The following is a 20,828-nucleotide window of genomic DNA, read 5'->3' as shown; positions in this document are numbered from 1 at the left end:
ATTTTTCCAGCTTCATATTTCTAAGGAGGACTTCTCTCCATCTCCATTCACTTCTTACCAAGAGAGGGGGAATGAAGTTCTCTGGGGAAAATTCTGAGCTCGCACCCTCTCTGGATAAGGTCCTCAGGAAGTGTGACCTTTGAGCTCCATGCTGAGGCTCACAGCAGTAGGCTTTGAACCTGTAGGACAGCCTGAGCTTGACAGCTTGCTAGTAACTAACTTGTTAAGGTGAATTCTGGGTGATAACAGAAAATCTGATTTTCACAGATACAAGGTTCGTTCAATACATTCATGAAAAATGGTATTCAAAGACAAGCTTATTTTGATACAAAATGTTTTAAATTCCATGCATCTGACAATAAGCTCTTTTTTCTAACCAGCCTTAACAAATAAGATGTGATTCCAGGCTTTCTCTGAATAGGCTCTGTGCTTGTTCAATCATTTTCATGTTTTGAAGATCTTTCAAACCTATGACTGAGTAAATGTTTGCCTATATTTTCTACTTTTTATAGATTATTTTAAAATATTTCTCACATTTTTTTCAACTTTTATTTAATAAATATAAATTTCCAAAGTACAACTTTTGGATTATAGTGGCTTTTCCTCCCATAACCTCCCTCCCACCTGCAACCATCCCATCTCCCACTCCCTCTCCCATCCCATTCTTCATCAAGATTCATTTTCAATTATCTTTATATACAGAAGATTTACTTAGGATATACTAAGTAAAGATTTCAACAGTTTGCACCCACACAAAAAAGGCAGAGGAAACTCTTCCGGAATTAGAGGGACATGGTGGATCTCATAAAATTTAACTTTAGGCCAGCACCGCGGCTCACTAGGCTAATCCTCCACCTGCGGCGCCGGCATACCGGGTTCTAGTCCCAGTCGGGGCGCTGGATTCTGTCCCGGTTGCCCCTCTTCCAGTCCTGTTCTCTGGTGTGGCCCAGGAGTGCAGTGGAGGATGGCCCAAGTGTTTGGGCCCTGCACCCACATAGGAAACCAGGAGAAGCACCTGGCTTCTGGCTTCGGATTAGTGCGGTGCGCCAGCCACAGCAGCCATTTGGGGGTGAACCAATGGAAAAAGGAAGATCTTTCTCTGTTTCTCTCTCACACTGTCAAAAAAAAAAAAAATTTAACTTTAAAATAGCCCAAATGGCTGCAACAGCCAGGGCTGGCTGGACCAGGACAAAGCCAGGAGCCAGGAGCTTCTTCTGGATCTCCCACATGGGTGCAGGGGCTGGAGCCATTTTGGGCCATCTTCCACTGCTTTCCCAGGCCATTTGTAGAGAGCTGAATTGGAAGTGGAGCAGCTGAGACTCAAGCCAGTGACCATGCGGGATGCCAGCACTGCAGGCCGCAGCTTAAACTGCTATGCCACAGTGCTGGCCCCCAAGAGAAAGATTTTAATAACACTAAGTTTCATACTGTGCATCGAATACTTTGACAATCATTTGACATGCATTATTGTACATTTAACTCTGTCTCCAATTGGTTTAAAAGTTTCCTGTCAATTCCTATAGATCAGGATTTCCCTATTCAATTTTTAATGTTGATTTATCTCACTGGGTTCTAGAATACAATATACAGAGAAGCTATCCTCATACTGTGCTTTCTGAACCTTGTATACCTAAGAATGTCTTCTTGATTCATCACAGAGGAAGTAGAGGTTGGTTTTGCAGAGCACTGTCAATTCTCAGATTGACAGCATCACATTCTCTTTTCCCTCCCCTCTATGCTTTGTCTTGAGCCATGTACTGTGGCAAATGGAAAAGTTTTGTCTAATTTTTCCCAATGCAGTCAATCTCCTATGCTTTTCTATTTTCTACTTGCATCTTTCTGAAGATATTCAGTGCTTTTCTAAATGTATCCCTTTTTACTCCCTAGGTTCACCCTCTCTGTATTAATGCCTTGTTTTCCCTGAATTTTCTCTGTCTCTCAGCCATAAGGGTCCCATTTAATCCTGGCATTCAAAGGCAGGCAGACTGAACAGCCTAGCCTTGGCTCTACCGGCTGACCATGAGGTGCTGGTAGACTTCCCTGCTTCTACCTAGTTGTAGGATAATTGGTAGGAACAGCTCAACTCAATTGCAGTGTCTACCAAACATTCTTCTAGGACTCAGATTTGATCTTCTCTTACTTTGGCTTACTGGTTCTCTTCAATTCTTATCAGTTCTTGAAAATACCTAGTATTTAGAGGTGGAGCTTCTTTTGAAGTTGATGGTCTTGCTTATAGTCTTAAAATACAGGACTTTTGAGGCCATAATCTCATCAGAATCTCTTTAAAGGCATTACAAGGACTTTTGTGGTCATAATCTCATCAGAATCTGTTTAAAGGCATTAATAGCCCTCTATATACAGAACTTAAAAATCTGAGGTTATGGTAAACATTCCTAGAACTTATGCTCAGCACTCTAGCTTCTCAGAAATGAAGGGGGACCATGGCAGAGCTTCATGGAAATCAGTTATGCTCAGTGCTTAGGGCAACCAGTCCTGACCTATTGCAAAGGCTTGATCCAAGTCCCTCTTGCCAGACAAAGAGGCTGGTGTTCCCAAAACTACGAATACCTATGTGGCAAATTTTGCTGTTTGTATGTCATAGCCATAACTGCAAACATACAGCCTCTGCTTTAGCTCCTGGTTCCCTCCCTTCCGCTGTCTTGCCAATAACACAGGGGAGGTGCTGATGCTACTTCAAATTATGCATGCTGAATTGACAGGATAATGCTTAGATCAAGGCTCTGTCATGTCATATTGTCCCTGACCATACCAGGAGTGTGATGATACTTCCCTAATCTTACAGCTCCTCATGAAAGGAAAATGGAAGACCAAAACACCTGCTACTGCCCTTTCTCAGTGGGTTCTCTCAAAGCAATGCTGATCCAGCAGATCTGTTCTGAGCGCCACCCACAAACTTACCTTGCCAGCATGGCAGTTGTCCCTGGAGATAGAACATCTTTCCAGGGACACATCTAGGCCTCCTGGAAACAAGTTAAGTGACTAGAGACAGATCAACACTACAATTGGAGTGGAAAGAATCTATTCATAGTATTGAGGTTAGTCTTCAGGAGTTAGTGACTGTTAGGAGGAAATAGCCTTAAAAAAACCCAGAGCAGTAGACAGCTAAGGAGTGAAGACTGTCAGTTATAGAATTCCTTATGTTTTGTTGTGCCTAAGATGGCATGGATACTTCACTGAAAGGAAAACTGAACCGCTGTTTCTCATAAAATTCATGGGGGAAAAAACCCCATGAACCATGGAAAGGGACATTTTTCCCATGATCCTTAAGGAATGGGTGGAGGAGATAGAGGAAGATGCTAACCATCAACAAATGGGCTCCCAAATTCTAACTCCAATCTGAAACATAAAATGGTAAAGGAGACAGAACCTCACAGTGGTGGCATCCCCCAGAAATCTCTTGTTGGCTCTGTCTTCCACTACTGGGTGTTTCAGGGGTGAGCCTGTAGTGATTCCAGTGTGTCTTCACAGTACTGTGCTGCTCCTGGGACCTACTAGCTTTCTGAAAATCCACACTGAGATACACCATCTTGTCTGTGTCCATGGAATTGACAGGAACAGAGAGCAAAGCTAACCAGGACGACTCTATTCAGAAATTTCCCAGCCACTGGAAGGACTTGTGAGCAATGTTGTAGATCCTGGTTAGCCCTTACTCAACCCCTACGATAATATTACATGAGGCTCTTTTGAACTGGAGGGTAGGTACTTCCCAAGCTGTGCTGACAACGACCTCCCTTACTTGCCTTCAGTGAACATGCTCAGTACCCACAGGTTATCACCCAACTTCAACTGCCCAGAAGAACATCTAATCATTCTCCTAGTCTCTCAGAGCAAAACCCATCCCTAGACTGGAAGATGATGGCTTACAATGTAATGAGCTGGTTCTGGAGCAGGAGATGACACTTAGAAGACACATAAGGAAATTGAGGGAGGAAGCACAGAACAAAATAGTGGACTGGAACAAAGCATTAACTTACTCAAGTCCTTCCAGTCTAGCCTCCCATGAAAGACACTGGCCTTATTTGAGGCACCATGGAAACCAGCTGTTCTCAGTGTTTGAGACTAATGAGCAAAGATTTGATTTAGTTCCTAAATCATTGGTGGAAAAGAGGAGGAAAGTTCTGTGCTTCTTCAACAAGGGATGCTGATGCCATGAACTCTGCCGCTGGCTTGCATCCCCTTTGCCTTCCACCAAAAAAGCTGCAACTCCAAAACTTGGACTTCAGTCCCCTCGTCATGCCGTGGAGCATGCTGGGGCTGCATCCAACCACTAATGCTGGCCTGGAAGGATAGGACTGAAGTTAAGGCTCTTCCACATCATCTTGCTATTGTGCCCTGATCTCAGATCACACTGAGGAGGAGCTGCTGTGTCCCTAATTGTGGCTCTTAAAAAGTTCTCTCTCCCAGGTCAGCCGTCTGACTCTTTCAGACTTCTGTGTGCTGCTCTAGCAGGAATGAGCTTATTTCCTATTGGTCCAATGTCTGAGAGCTTTCTCCAGTCCTCCATAGACACGGTGTGAACCCTGCCTGCCCATTTGTCCCGTTTCCATGAGATCTTTACAAATAAGGTCAAAATGCTGGAAGAAGATACAGCCACTGTTTTGCTGTGAGTGTTTGTCAGTCTATAACTCCTTCATGTCTGCTACTTTGGCTATAGGTCTGAAGATATTTCATCCGACAAACAAGACTACCAGCCTTAGCCTATGGAAACCAGGCCACAGTGTATAGCAGGATCCTACCTTTAGCAGCAAGTGGGAGGTGAACCTGTGCTGAACTCTGACCAGCGGGCTCTGGGTGAGACTCTAGCCACATGTGTGCCGTCAGGCTAAGCATTACCCCTGGCTACAGCCATGTGCCAGGTCTCTGTGACTGTGGCTCTGCTCATGTACCTCATTTGCTCTACAGTTCCCTGAGGGAGCTGGAGTCCTGCCCTGGACTCTAGCCCGCTTGGCTGGGCCCGGACAACCTGCCCATTGCCATCTGCCAGCTAATATCCTCTTTTAACCTGCATGGGGGCACCCATGGAATCAGGATGCTACCACCTGCCCCTGGGCACAGCTGCTGCCTAGCTGTTGCTGTGGGGCTTCCATTCGCTTGTCTGGACCAATCAGGTCAGATATGCAGAAGCTACAGCATGGCCACCTCAGTGGGAACCCTACAGCCAGGTGAGTCATCACTACACTGTAGCCTCTATTCTTGGTATTCCTAGTTCAGTCATCTTGTAAATTCTACCCCAACCACAAAAGCTACACTGATCATTTTCACCATCACTACATACATCAAACACTCAGAGCCAACCTCTAGAATTTTCATCAACACTGGCTCAGTTGTTTTATCCATCAGGCAATAGGCCTTGTTCTAGAATCCATGCACATTTTAAGGGACAAGAAAAATACTTTAGATCTCCCAAAAGGTGATTCCAAAGCAAAATAACACATTCTAGCTTAAAAATAATTTCCAAGTCAAAAACCAATTTTATAACCAACACTTTTTATTTATTATGGATTATGGGTGGATTTTATCATGCTGTAGGATGGAACATCTAAACGACAGCAAATATGAATGGACTTTCACAGCGGCACCACCCCACTAACATTTCCCAAACTCATCCTTCTCTCAGCTCTGTGTGTCCAACACTAAAATGACATGGGCATCATCAGGGAGCACTCCAAGAACTGTTGATGAGAGCCTGAACACATGATATGTGAATAAAATAAGCAATGTATAAATCCTCCAACAGAAAAGCATTTACAGACCTTGCAAAATCAGAAGGCGAGGGAAATGGGCAGTTGTTCATCGAGTATAGAGTTTCAGCTTTGTTAAGAAAAAGTTATGAGATTGGCTACATAGCAATTTAAATGCACTTAATACTACTGAACTCCGTACACTGAGAAATGGTTCAGATGTCCAAGATTTATGTCACACATTTTTACCACAGTGAAAACATTTTAAGCAAACAGATTTTAAAAATCAGAAATAGAAGTTATAAAAATATTCACAATACACTTATGAAAATGAATGATCTGATTCTCACTGTGGCCACTGTTCATTTCTCAACAGTATGGCCCTGAGTTCTTCAGTCCTTCTTTTCAAGTATTATGCATGATTTATTCTGGTGGGCCAATAATTGACAGATGATTATCTGATTTGCTTTTGCAGGTGACAAATTTTCATTGGCTTAATTATAAAATAAAAACAAAATTTTTTTCTACTTGATTGGAGGAGGGTTATTACTACAACAGAGAACAGAGAAGGGCAAAAGCATTGTAGTCAGCAGTCTTCAAAATTAGTACAGTACAGAAGTAATGCAATCTTTAGCACAGAGCTGTGGCTATTAGCATGGACTCTGAAGTTAGCTGACCAGTTAATACCAATTCCACCATTAACCAGCTCAACCTCCTTGTGCCCAGTTTCCTCAGCCTCAGGAGGAAAATCATAATTTTTCAAACTTAAAAAACTATTTATCTCACCTGTGAATTGATAATAGCAATTTTTAAAAACATAATCAAGAATTTTACTTAAGCAAAATTTCATGCCCTTTTGACAATTCAAAAAACAAAAGTGTATTTTTAACAGGCTAAAAGTTTAACTAATAACTTCTCAAACTACAAGGAGAAACATCTCTTCAGTGCATAATTCTGTAATCACTTATAATTACCACCCTCAGAAATAACCAATTAACTAGGTGAGATATGCGTTATATATTCTCTATATAAATATATTTATATATTTTTTACATTGTGCCTTATTTTTCTACTTAAGGTATCATGAGAATTTTCTCAAATCAATGCATATTTATGGATTCCTACATAATTTGGAATAAAATTCAAAGTGGCCTCCAAACTCTCAAGAAATCCATGCCAAGCCTCTGTGTCTACCTTCAGCTCCTTCCATTCCACCTTATGGACACAGCTCCAGTCCCAGTGGCCTTCTTGCTGGTCCTTGGACATGCTCAGAGGCTCCACATGCTTTACTTAAGTTATAATCTCAGTAGCTATGGCTTCCTAGACCACAGCTCCTCCCCTATTGCTTCTTTTTTTTTTTCCATTTTCCAATGTCCTATGCAATCCTAACCACAAAATAATAAATATTCTCAAATCTAACTGTTCTGCAAAAGTAAAAAAATCATTTGGAAAATAGTGGTTTTTTGAGGGAAGAAACAGCATTATTTATAACAAAATATTTTTATCTTCTCTTATATTTTCTTGGCATATTTACACACTGTGTTTCCAAAAATAATTTTAATTTTTAAATTCTTATTTGCAATTATTGATCCACCACTATATAATATCTAACAATATTGTTGCTGTTCTTTTAGACTTTGGCTTTTCTTAAGATACCATTGAGGGAGCCAGCACCATGGTGTAGTGAGTGAAGCCCCACATGACACTGGCTGCTCCATTTCTGATTCAGCTCCCTGCTAACACACCTGGGAAAGCAGTGGGAGATCGCCCAAGTACATGGGCCCCTGCATCCATATGGGAGACCTGGATGAAGCTCTGGGCTCCTGGCTTCTTGTAGCCATTTGAGGAGTGAACCAGTGGAGGGACGATCTCTCTCTCTGCCGCTGACTCTCCTTCTCCATAAGTCAGCCTTTCAAACAAATAAATCAATCTGTTTTTCTTGAAAAAGATAACATTAGATAGAAAATTATATTTAAAAGAACAGTTCCTTAATTTAAATTCACACTGGAGTGGTACCTGATTTATATATGTTGGCTTTTACATAGCTGATATGGGGCATTAGGAAAATCACGAAATATATTTTTTCATTCTTCCCATTTTCATTCCTGAGATACCAACTTAAAGTCAACAAAGAGGGCTGCGATGAACGAAAAACAAAATCCACAAGGGTACAGCAAGTGGCCTGAGCGATGTGTGTGGAAGGCCGGGGGAGGACGCCTTAGTGAGGATGCTGTTGCTAGCTCTGTGCTGAGGGTTCAAGCAGGAGCCCAGCAAATCTTCTGCGAGGAGCATTCTGCAAGGGATGCTCAAGCCAAGGCCACGGCTCTCAGGCCCTTTTGATCTCTAAAATGTACACTCTTACACCGAAGCCTTAGGTCTCTTTTTCAGCCCCTACGTGCTTCCTGGTTGCATGGTTACAGCATCCTCCAAAGCACACCCAGAGAAGCCACGGGAAATGCCCACTCACCATCTTCCTCGTGGAGAAGACCCATGTGCGCATACGCCTCGGCTTCCTTCTTCCCGCCATCAATTTTGACCCGTTGAGCGATCTTAAAACATCGTTGGTAGAAATGGTTCCTTACCCACTTGTCCTCAGAATTATTGAAGTAACAGGCCAGAGCATACAAATTGTTATATACATCTTCAAAGTATTCTTCAAAGAGAGGAAAACATCATAAAGTGCATTAGAAAGATGCTTCAAGGCACAGCCTTTTGAAGAGCAGACCAATATCATGGCATTTATCTCCTATTTTTCCTTTAAAGTGTAATTACTTGAAAAACTGAATCTTCATGAAAAAATAAATGTACTTTAACTATTGAAATAACTAAGTCATTTAAAAGATATGTAGATGAGTAAAGCAACAAAAGTTTTTTTTTTTTTTTAAACTTAAAACGCTTTAGAAATTAACCTACTATTTGGTTAAAACAGAAGACTATGGGCTGGCTCTGTGGCGTGGTGGGTAAGGCCGCTACCTGCAGTGCCGGCATCCCACAGGGGCGCTGGTTCCAGTCCCAGCTGCTCTACTTTCGATCCAGCTCTCTGCGTTGGCCTGGGAAAGCAGTGGCAGATGGCCCAAGTCCTTGGGCCGTTGCACCCATGTGGGAGATCTGGAAGAAGCTCCTGGCTCCTGGCTTTGGATTGGCCCAGCTCTGGCCATTGCAGCCATTTGGGGAATGAACCAGTGGATGGAAGATCTCTTGCTCTCACTGCCTTTGCCTCTCTGTAACTCTACCTTTCAAATAAATAAATAATTTTTTTTTTAAGAAGAAGACTGAGTGTAAGACACAGTTCAGGCTAATATGTAGCAATGTGCTCAATTCAAGTCTGTGGTGCTATTGAGAATTTTTCCTATTGGAAGCTTGAAAAGCACTTGGAGATTGCCACCAGAGAGCAAATTTTCCTTCATCATGGCATAAACATCATGGAAATAAGGAAGCAGAGAAGATATGGAAATATTACAATCTTTTCACACAGAACAAAAACAATGGGACTGATAAATGTAAGAAACAATGAACAGAATGGCCCTATAAGCTCTATATACTTTCTAAAAATGTTCCTAGCAATTCAAATTTCCAGCAGTGTTAAGAAAGATAGATTCGATAGATTCTTGGGAGTACTGGGTGCTGTAGGTTTGTAGTTTTTTGTTTTTTTTTTTTTTTTTTTTTTTTTTTTTTTTTTTTTTTTTGATAGGCAGAGTGGACAGTGAGAGAGAGACAGACAGAAAGGTCTTCCTTTGCCATTGGTTCACCCTCCAATGGCCACCGCAGCCGGTGCACCGCGCTGATCCGATGGCAGGAGCCAGGTACTTATCCTGGTCTCCCATGGGGTGCAGGGCCCAAGGACTTGGGCCATCCTCCACTGCACTCCCTGGCCACAGCAGAGAGCTGGCCTGGAAGAGGGGCAACCGGGACAGAATCTGGCACCCTGACCGGCACTAGAACCTGGTGTGCTGGCGCCGCAAGGTGGAGGATTAGCCTAGTGAGCTGTGGCGCCGGCCTGATGTAGGCTTTAAGAAGAAAAAAAAAAAAAAACAAAAACAAAAAACAAAGATCCACTTCTGCATTGCTGTTTTCTGGTTTTCTTCCCTGCTGAAAATGCATAAATGCTAGTTATCCCATTCATGTAGATGGTTGTCAGTTTATGACTTAAACCCTTCTAGGTGTCTTCCCTAAAGTGAGTGGTATCTGGTCTATATATATATGTACACAAAAAGGACTGTATTAATAAATTGTGAATCAGTCTTACAAACTCTATTCCAACAGTACCCGTGAATAGCACTGTCTGTTAATAAAGTATGTCTCACTCCTGTAAACACCTCTCTAATGATGAACATAAACACATTTATAATCTTTCCTTTTGGCATTGAGGCTGAAAGTGCCATTTTAAAAATGTAAGTGCCTGTGGGTTACTCTCTCAAAGACTTTTTGTTTATATAACAACCATAATCTACCAGAATTCACTGATACTAACTTTTCACTACTATAAGAAGAGACAACCTATGTATTTTCGAAGGGGTCAAACTATGAAAAATACTGTCCACGGGTATACTGGTAAGATTAACATTAAAAGGATCCAAAAAATGAAAAAGGCTGAAAACAACAGTGTAACCTGAAAAATGCATAAACATAGAGAGTTTGAAGTTATAGTGTTGATGGAAGAAATAATTTTCAATGTGTGTTGTAAAACTTGAAACACTCAGGAGCTGAGTATGTTGTTTGCTACCTTCAATCCCCACCTGTCAGTCACAATGGTTTTTTTTTTAATGTTGTGCTTTTTTTTTAACTTTTATTTAATGAATATAAATTTCCAAAGTAGCTTATGGATTACAATGGCTTCCCCCCCATACCGTCCCTCCCACCCGCAACCCTCCCCTTTCCCTCTCCCTCCCCCCTTCCATTCACATCAAAATTCATTTTCAATTCTCTTTATATACAGAAGATCAGTTTAGCATATATTAAGTAAAGATTTCATCAGTTTGCACCCACATAGCAACACAAAGTGTAAAATACTGTTTCAGTACTAGTTATAGCATTAAATCACGATGTACAGTACATTAAGGACAGAGATTCTACATGAGGAGTAAGTGCACAGTGACTCCTGTTGTTGACTTAACAAATTGACACTCCTGTTTATGGCATCAGTAATCACCCTAGGCTCTTGTCATGAGTTGCCAAGGCTATGGAAGCCTTTTGAGTTCACCGACTCTGATCGTATTTAGACAAGGTCGTAGTCAAAGTGGAAGTTCTCTCCTCCCTTCAGAGAAAGGTATCTCCTTCTTTGATGACCTGTTCTTTCCACTGGGATCTCACTCGTGGAGATCTTTCATTTAGGTTTTTTTGTTTGTTTGTTTTTTGCCAGAGTGTTCTGGCTTTCCATGCCTGAAATACTCTCATGGGCTTTTCAGCCAGATCTGCATGCCTTAAGGGCTGATTCTGAGGCCAGAGTGCTGTTTAGGACATCTGCCATTCTATGGGTCTGCTGTGTATCTCGCTTCCCATGTTGGATTGTTCTCTCCCTTTTTTATTCTAAGTCACAATGGTTTTAACATTAATGTTAGAACGGGAGTCACTGGGTGCATGCTCCCCATGTAGGATCTCTGTCCTTAATGTGTTTTACTATGAAACTTAAAAACAAAACTACTAGTCGAACAATACCCTATACCTTGTGCGGTTGTGTGAGTACAGCCTGTTGAAATCCTTGCTTAGTATATACTAAGTTGATCTTCAGTATATGAAGGTAATTGAAAATGAAACTCGATGAAGGGCGGGATGCAAGAGGGAGTGGGAGAGGGGAGGGCCACGGGAGGGAGGGAGGTGGGGGGGGAAGCCACAACAACACAAAAGTTGCACTTTGTAAATTCACATTTATTAAATAAAAAAATAACTATATAACAAACAAAAAAAAGAAAAAAAAAAGAACTTAATACTTTACCCTTTTAGTATTTTTAATGTTCTACTTAAAACTATTGATTGAACTCTGTAATTAATACACAATTACTCTTAGGTGTTTAATTAATGCTATCACTAGTACTCAAATAGTATTTTCACTTTGTGTTTCTATGTGGGTGCAAACTGTTGAAATCTTTACTTAATATATGCTAAATTGATCTTCCGTATATAAAGATAATTGAAAATTAATCTTGATGTGAATGGAAGGGGAGAGGGAGTGGGAGAGGGGAGTGTTGTGGGTGGGAGGGAAGTTATGGGGGGGGGAAGCTATTGTAATCCATAAGCTGTACTTTGGAAATTTATGTTCATTAAATAAAATAAAAAAACATTAATGTTAAACATTGTGCCTGTTTACAGATGCTCTCTATTGTAGATTCTTAAGTTTAACTGTTGTATTATAACAGTATTAAATGTCAACAATGTGGTTATAACACTTACGTAAAAGCCAAATATTTAGTTAATGTGCCCTATCTTATTTTAATCATTGTATACATTTCAAGTGCTTAAATGAGCACTGCAATGAGTGTAGTGATATAATTAACCAGCCACTAAAAATGTACTTCCACAGATGAAACAAAATTGTAAACAAGTCATTCCATATTTTGAAGGAAATGTTTAATTTGTGTCATTCTTGTACATATATTTCTTCACATTTCCATGGGAAATAATATTTATTTCAAGATAACATGTATTTCAAAACAAGATAATAAAAAATGTCTCTATTTTGGGAGTATCCAGGAATGTGGGAGGCCATTCTGCTCTTTGAGGGCGCTCACCACAGGCAGAGCCCAGATGAAGTGTGGAGAGTAACCCGAGTTATTTATTTACAACATGGATTCTATACTCACATATGACTTCCCCTGAGCCATAGCTTTCCTTCCTGAACCTCCTACCTAACACAAGTAGAGTCCTAAAGTCTATTTTGTAGTAGTCCGTATTCTTGGTATTGCTTACTGATTAGAGAGCTACTGTTTTTAGAAGCTAGCAAGTAAAATATTTCATTTTCTCCATCTTAACAAAAGGTACACATAGAGCCTGAAAAGGAAATGGGCTCCTTTCATAATTTTCCCATTTTCAGTTACTAAGCCTTAGTAAAAAATTTTATATACAAATTTTTTTAAAAAAATGAGAATACTTCAAAAAGTCCATGGGAAATGGAATTTAAAAACAAATTCATTTGGGTGCAAACATTTTGAAATTCATACATTGATTTTTCATTATATTCATTTCATATGAACTTTTTAAAAAGACTCTACATAAGCATAGGTTTCAATATTTTTGCACCAAAATAAACTTACCTTTTTTATTCTATTTTGCATCAAATTTTTTTTAACTTTTATTTAATGAATATAAATTTCCAAAGTACGATTTATGGATTACTGCATCAAACTTTTGAAGTATCATTAAATATACTATCAAGGTGTCACATTTAAAGACTACTTGTCAGCTAACTTATTTTTCTATGGAAAAACTAGAATGCTTTTCAAAATATCAAGAATAAAGAAATATATTAAAGTTTTTAATCCTCGGATAATCCAAATGTGTGCTCTCTATATTCTCTACAAGCAGCATTTCTCCCGGCTTATAAACCACAGGCTTGAATTGGCAATAAGAATGTTAAGAGGAAAATCAAATGTATTACTGCTTATTTATACCTTCAAATTTCTTTTTTTAAGCAAACCAAGCAGCTTGTTAAGGGCTCTGATAGGCCCTTCGATATAGCACCATGCTTACTTTCCATGTGAATGCGCTTCATGATTTTCAAACGTATTTCATCATTTTATGTTTTGTTTTTCTTTGTATAAAAGCTATAAATATCTTGTGGAACTCTGCTTGAGTAGAGTTTGTGTATCTTAAACAAATGTTATTAGAAAAAAACCTGCTGCCTAATCCTTGACAATAATTTAAAAGTCAACTGGAAATAATGTTTGAATCATCTACTGATTTGACTACCGTTATCATTACTGCCATCTTCTCCCGGTCCCATGGGCCTCAAGACCCCAGTCATAACGTTGCAGACGGTATGGAGATGATTTACAACAATGGGTAACAGAAAATTATCAGAGACAAAGAAACATTTTAAGAAGTGGAAAATAATCCAAAAAGAAATGATTGGCTCACTTTAAACAAGCTTTTGCTACAAAACAGCAAGTGATGTTTTGTAAAGTAATTTAAATAATATTAGGCTATGGTTCTGGACATCCCAAGAGAAAAAAAAAACTGACCTGAGATTTCTATTGTTAGTGCCATAGCTTTGATTAAATGAACCTCATTGTGACCCTAAGAGTGATGGTCTTTTCAAAAAGAAGCAGTGAGAATGCTCTGAAATATATTATTTCAGAATAATTTTCTCAGACTCCATGACCATATGGGTTGGAAACTTGAGACACCATTAACAGATTTTATATTCTACATACACGCACATACATACACGTATGTAGAATACATGTATTCTAATGTTTAGGATTTAATTCAAGTTAGTAAGACCCAATATGCTTATCCCATTTTCTGGAACATTTCTAATTTATTCAAATCACATGTCCAGTAAAGTTCATGTGTTGAATGTAAATAAAAGATTATTCATTTTTTTTAAAAAAAGACCACATAAATGTTTGCATGCCCTTCAACTTAACTATTTCCAATAACTTTTTTTGCAATAATTACAAAATTTTGTATTTCAACCACACATAGTAGGAAACCCTATAAACAAGTTATTCTGAACAAGAGATAATTTTGGCCAATTTAACAAATACAACCTTAGTTATTATGAATATATGATAAGATTCCCAGTTTAGAATTGATTTTCTTTCATTACTCTGTCCACTTGCATAGGTCTGGATACTTTAAGTTTTGAACTTTGTTAGTTTTGAACTTTGTTAGTTTTGAAATTAGAGAAGTATTTTTATCAACAGATGGGGCACTTTTGTTTTAATAAAAGATTCTAAATTAAAGAGTTTCCTACCTCAAAATAGATTATCTGGCTTTTTGGTTTCCTTATAATTACAAAATGTTTTATGTCTAGTTGGCTTACAATGCATTTACTATACTTTGTAACAAGTCAGATAATTGTATCATATTTATGCTACTTAAGCCTTGTATTGAAAAGATTGAATCTGATGAAATTCCACTTAAAATGACAAATGGGCAAATTTTATATTGGTTAATTCCAGTTCCAGTACAAATATCATTTCTGAGTTATTACGGACTGATACTACAATGTAAGGTTTTTACAACAGCAATTTTTACTTATAATTGTTAATTTCTTGAGCAGGTATATGAAAATAGCATTTTGAAGTTCACCAATAAATTAGTTTTTGTTAGCTCTACAGTTAAATACATTTGAATACACAATGACCTCGTATCCCACCTTCCTGCCACATACCCTTATTTACTTGTATGGTTGTCCGTATCTGTATGTGTGTCAATATTCTGAAGTCAGGTTAGGATCTACTGGGAAATATGCATGGGCCCCTTTACTGCTGCTTCTAGGGCCCACCAATTTCCACCCCGGTAGTGTTAGGTAACAGGAAGCTGCCTAATCCTCTATTTTTCTCACAGAGAGGCTTGAAATGAAATACAGTCCAGTAAAGTTCAGGTGCTGAATGTGAATAAAAGATTATTCATTTTTTAAAAAAAGAGCATATAAATGTTTGCACGCCCTTCAACTGAAGTATTTCCAGTAACTTTTTTTGCAATAATTACAAAATTTTGTATTTCAATCACACATAGTAGGAAACCCTATAAATGAGTTATTCTGAACAAGAGGTAATTTTGGCCAGTAATAAGTTGGGGTTTAGGATTTTCTTTATGAGTCCTGTGTTATTTTCACCCAGAAAGTTGAAGAAAACAGTACTTTAGAATACCAAATTTATACAGCAAATTCTGAGATTTCCTTTTTTTCTTTGATGATAGATGATCAACTAAAATGACTAATTAAGAAATACTTTAATATTAATATAATTATGGTTAAGATTTTTTATTCAATATCTGACATATTAACTTTCTGGAAAACTTTTAGGAGGTAAAAAATTTATAATGATGTCTTGGAAAATACAAAATTAATTTTATTTACATTTGTAAGTTGCATGCTTTTTGCTCTTTGGTAATATAAATTATCTGATTCAAATCAGTTGGACTTTAAAAACACTATTTTTTAAAATTATTTATTACTCACTTTTGAGAGGTTGAGAGACAGACATAAAGAGAGACACAGAGATGGAGAGCTTCCATCAGCTGGTTCACTCCCTCAAATGCTTTCAATGACCAGGGCAGAAACCAGGTGCCAAGAACTAAAACTAAAACTAGGACTTCTAATGAATTCAGCTACCACCAGCTGCCTTCCAGGGTCTGCGTCACCAGGAAGCTGGAGTCAGAAGCCAGGGCTGGGACTCCAGCTCAGGCACCCCAAAGCTGATCATCTGGAATCTGGAAAAGCAGAGTGCTTTCCAAGTGATGGTGCTCTCTGAAAGCATCCCCCCAAAGTCAACATTCACATCACATGAGAAGAATGTTGTGAAGACCTGCCACTAACGATATGAAAGAGCCCAACCCACTAGAGAACTCCAGGGCTGTTATCAAGCCCTCTGCATTGTCTCCCCTGGCTTGGAACAACACCATCCCAATGTCCCCGTGTCTGGGCTGTCCAGCCCAGCCTAACCCGGCGCTCTTATTGCCCAAATAGGCTTAGCTGACCAGGTGAAACTGTGTTATGTTGTCTTCGTGTTGCTAATTATACAAGGAAGATGCGGACACGTTCCCTCGGCGTGCTCAGTGCTGTTTCCACTGTGCCGGCTGCCCGCCTTCCTTCCGCCTACCTTTCCTCTCGGCAGCCTCAGCCCTGGTCAGGTAGTGGTAGAAGTAGTCCAGTTTATCCGGCTGCTCCTCCAGGGGCTTCTGCTGCCAGATGAGGGACCGGAGTCTCGCGGCCTCCCTCAGGGCCTCCCACTGTTCCATGAGAGCGAAGAGCTCCGTGAAGGACTTGTGATAACCGTCCCGCAGCATGTCAACGCAGATATTCTTCTTGTAGGAGTTCCTGTGACTGGGAGCAGAATCAGAACACGCAAAGCTTTATTCTTAGCCTCTCAATCCGCACGGGGTTTTTGTTCTCTGATAATTAAAGGTTGAATTGCACAGCGCTTTTCCCTTCAGTGAGAGCGCTGAAAGCTATCAAAAGAGCTGTGCCTCAAACATTTATAGTGAGACAAACTTCAGTTTAATGAAAGATACCAGGAGCTATCTAAATACAGAAATTTTTAATGAAATTACATTATAAATATATCAGTTTAGGACTGAGCTCCCTTTGATAAGGATAAATAAGCTAGCTGACTGACAATATTACAAAAATACAAGAGAGAGTAGGATCTCACCAAAACAAACTAAGAAAAACAATGCAATTTTCCAAGCAAAAATAAAGTTTGCCATTTAATATCAAAAACATAATGTACTGTATATTCACTAGTTTCAATATATGTTTTGGAAGTTCAGCACTCACTCATGCAGAAAATGTTTACTGAAATCTATTACCAATTTTATCTTTTAGATTATTTTCAGTTAGAATCAAGTTACTGTTTTGTTAGGTTGGCAATTCATTTCTAACTTCAATTATAAATCATATGCAAAGAGGGAAAGTGGTATATGAATATTATACTTCTTTATTCAACTAATAGCTTTTAGTTTCCTACTAAATTCCAGCACTGTCCTAGGTCAAATAGGTTCAACATCCTGTGCAGTTTGCATTTCAATGGTAAAATATCCCTAACAAAAGTGGTAAAAATAAGTGGTAAATATGTTCAAGTGATATATTTCTATAAAGGAAATAAACAGTATCTTAGGATAACAGCTGTACATGGCTATTATTCCTTTAAAAGAACAATAAGATGGCAGACAGAGCTTCATAGTACTCTACTTTGTTTTAAGGAGTAAAATACTTAGAACCACTGCCATAATGTGTTGCTTCTGGCAATTTCCTGGGGAGTAAAAACAACCCAGAAAGAAAACACAGCTATTCAGTACAGTTATGCCTAACCTCCCTGGACCTTCGTTCTTCTCATTTGAAAAATGTGTATTATTATACGCCCTATCTTCGCCACCAGATTCTTCAAGGAGACAAATGGAATGATGCAGGTAAAATACCCTGGGAAATGTGAAGCCATACAGTGTTCATTTTCAACACCTTGAATGCTTAAAAAACAAACAAAACAGGCAGGCGCCGCAGCTTAATAGGCTAATCCCCCGCCTGTGGCACCGACACCCCAGGTTCTAGTCCCGGTTGGGGCTAGTCCCGGTTGGGGGCGCCGGATTCTGTCCCGGTTGCTCCTCTTCCAGTCCAGCTCTCTGCTGTGGCCCGGGAGGGCAGTGGAGGATGGCCCAAGTGCTTGGATCCCTGCACCCGCATGGGAGACTGGGAGGAAGTACCCAGCTCCTGGCTTTGGATCAGCCAGCGTGGGCTGTGGCAGCCATTAGGGGAGTGAACCAACGTAAGGAAGACCTTTCTCTCTCTCTCTCACTGCCTAACTCTTCCTGTCAAAAAAATAAAATAAATAAAAATAAAAATAAAAAACAAACAAAACAAAAATGGCTAGTCTCCATTGGCCATGGATTTGTTATTTAGTGGCTCAGATGAGGTACAGAACAAGACAGAGAAATTTAAGAAAGAAAATGGTGAAATACAAAGATAAAAGAAAAAAAACAGCAGGATATTTTCTTTATGTATTACTTTTGGAAGTTTCACTATAATGTGTTGTGGTGAAGATCTTTCTGGCCACGCCTATTTGGGGTTTTGTGTATTTCTGTATTTGGATGTCCAAGGTTTTCTCCTAATTGGGAACATTTTCTGCTATTATCACTGAATAGGTTTTCTAAGCTATTATTTGGTTCCATTCCTTTAGGAATTCCTAAGACATGTATGTATATTTGGCTGTTTGGTGATACCCATAGATACTGAACACTTCAGTTTTTCTAATTTTTTTTGTCTGAGATATATTTCATAAGATTTGTTTTCTAATTCAGATATTCTTTATTCTGCATCACCAAATCTATTTTTAAGAGTTTCCACCATATTTTTTGACATATTACATTCTTCACTTTCAGTCTGATTTTCTTTAATATTGCTATCTCTCTACAGAATTTCTCACCCATGTCATGTACATATTTCCTCATTTCATGTAATTGCTTCTCTGTGTTTCTGAGTAATCTTACAATAATTCTTCTGAATTTCTTTTCAGGCATTTCATAAATCTCCTTATCTTCACAGAACAGTACAACTGCATTATTCTGTTACTTTTGGGTGTCATATTGTCTTCCTTGTCCATGTTTCTTGTATTTCTTTTTTTCCTGATTTATTTATTTAAAAGTCAGAAAAAGAGATAGAGAAGGGGGAGGGGGGAGAATGAATCTTCCATCCATTGGTTCACTCCCCAAATGGTCACAAAGGCCAGGGCTGGGCCAGGCCGAAGCCAGGAGGCAGGACCTTCCTTACCCAGGACCTTCCTTGGGTGCAGGGGCCCAAGCACTTGGCCCATCTTCCTCTACCTTACCAGGCCCATTAGCAGGGTGCTGGATCAGAAGTGGAGCAGCCTGAACCAGTGCCCATATGGGATCCCGGCACTGCAGGCAGAGGCTTAACCTTCTACACTCCAGTGCCAGCCTCATGTATTTCTATGTTTATTTTTACATATCTGGGGAATCACTTGTTGGTCTCTCCCCTGAAGGCTTTGCTCTTGGAAAGGTGCCTCTGTGGCTTGGTGGAAAGCCTGCATCTTACAGGGGATATTCAGAATAGTGTGCTGGTTGGGGTCAGGGAGCCCGGCAGGCAAATGCAGTAACACTCACAAGGACACAGATCAAGATCTGCTGCCATTGAGGTTGCCAGACAAAAATGCAGGATGCTCAGAGACCGACAGGGTGGCACAGTGGGTTAAAGTCCTGGCCTGACGTGCCAGCATCCCATATGGATGCCAGTTCCAGTCCCAGCTGCCCCTCTTCTGATCCAGCTTTCTGCTATGGTCTGGGATGGCAGTAGAAGATGGCCAAAGTACCTGAGCCCCTGTACCCACGTGGGAGACCCAGAAGAAGCTCCTGGCACCTGGCTTCAGATCGGCGCAGCTCCGGCTGTTGCGGCCATCTAGGGAGTGAACCAGTGGATGAAAGACCTCTCTCTCTGTCTCTCCCTCTCTCTCTAACTCTGTCTTTCAAATAAATAAAATAAATCTTTTTTAAAAATGCAGGATGCTCAGTGAAGTTTGAATGTCAGATAAACAATGAATAGTTTTTTTCAGTGTTAATGTGCCCTAAATATTTCATGGTATTTATTTGTACTAAAAAAAGTCTCTTATCTCTAATGCAAATTGAACTGTATGTCCTGTATTTTCATTCGTTATATCTAGACTCTCTACCCCTTTCCAGTCCCAGCCTACACAACACTGTTTATCGGAAGATAAGATGAAGAGAAGAGGTATGGAATCTTAAATAATCTGAGAAACTGTTGAATTGGACTGACTTTACCTGAGAGTGGCAAGACTTGATTTCTATACTCCAGAGCATTAAGGCTCAGGACCAGGAATTAAAATTGTTATATAAAAATAGAGATTTTCAACTTAGCATCTTTAAGTTTGTGACTCTGAAGTTTACACCTGATCCAAGAGAAGGGATGGGAGGAGGGTAGAAGTGGGAGCAGGGAGAACGGATGGGAGACTCAGGCCGTCGTTGATAGGAGTAGAGGAATAGACATAGGTGAGTCCAAAACGTGTAGCAGATAATAATACTGATCATGTGTGACTGGATATTGGGGGTTAAAGAAAAGTAGAATCTGGAATGACAGTAACATTATTGGATTGGGTAATGAGTAATTAGTAACTAATTCCTTGCTAAAGAAGGAATACAAAAAGTTGAATAAGTTTGGAATAAAGATAGTACATTCAGATTGAGGTCATTTGAGTGTGGGGAGCCTGAAGGGAAATCAAGACCCAAAGGCAGTTTAGGGGGTGGTATAGAGGAATTCAGTACACAAGGAGTTGGAAATCCAACCTTATTTCAAACAAGCACTGTCTTCTTTGTACATGTATGTAGTGACTACCAGTATGTTTTCCTATCAGTGAAGAAACAATTCTGGGTCAAAACATAAAGAAAATGATAAACAAATGAAAATTGAAATATTGACTTTAAATAATAAAAATAAGC

At 39.6% G+C, this 20,828-nt stretch overlaps 1 protein-coding gene across 2 annotated transcripts in view; it reads right to left on the bottom strand.

Annotated features, from left to right (window-relative positions):
* TTC29 (tetratricopeptide repeat domain 29) overlaps positions 1–20,828 on the bottom strand; it is a 262,204-nt gene that overhangs the window by 187,826 nt on the left and 53,550 nt on the right. For both annotated transcript variants that reach the window (XM_008267377.5, XM_089302401.1), the window contains exons 4-5: positions 16,466–16,689; positions 8,170–8,355 (exon numbers count right to left, since the gene is read on the bottom strand). In XM_008267377.5, the coding sequence (XP_008265599.2) occupies positions 8,170–8,355; positions 16,466–16,689 (410 nt within the window). The remainder of the gene's footprint in view (positions 1–8,169; positions 8,356–16,465; positions 16,690–20,828) is intronic.

This window comes from Oryctolagus cuniculus, chromosome 8 (assembly GCF_051225735.1).
Source record: "Oryctolagus cuniculus isolate XC-2025 breed Fujian yellow rabbit chromosome 8, ASM5122573v1, whole genome shotgun sequence".
NCBI lineage: Eukaryota > Metazoa > Chordata > Mammalia > Lagomorpha > Leporidae > Oryctolagus > Oryctolagus cuniculus.
Note: the sequence above shows the minus strand (reverse complement) of the source record. Positions and strands in the feature narration are given on the sequence as shown.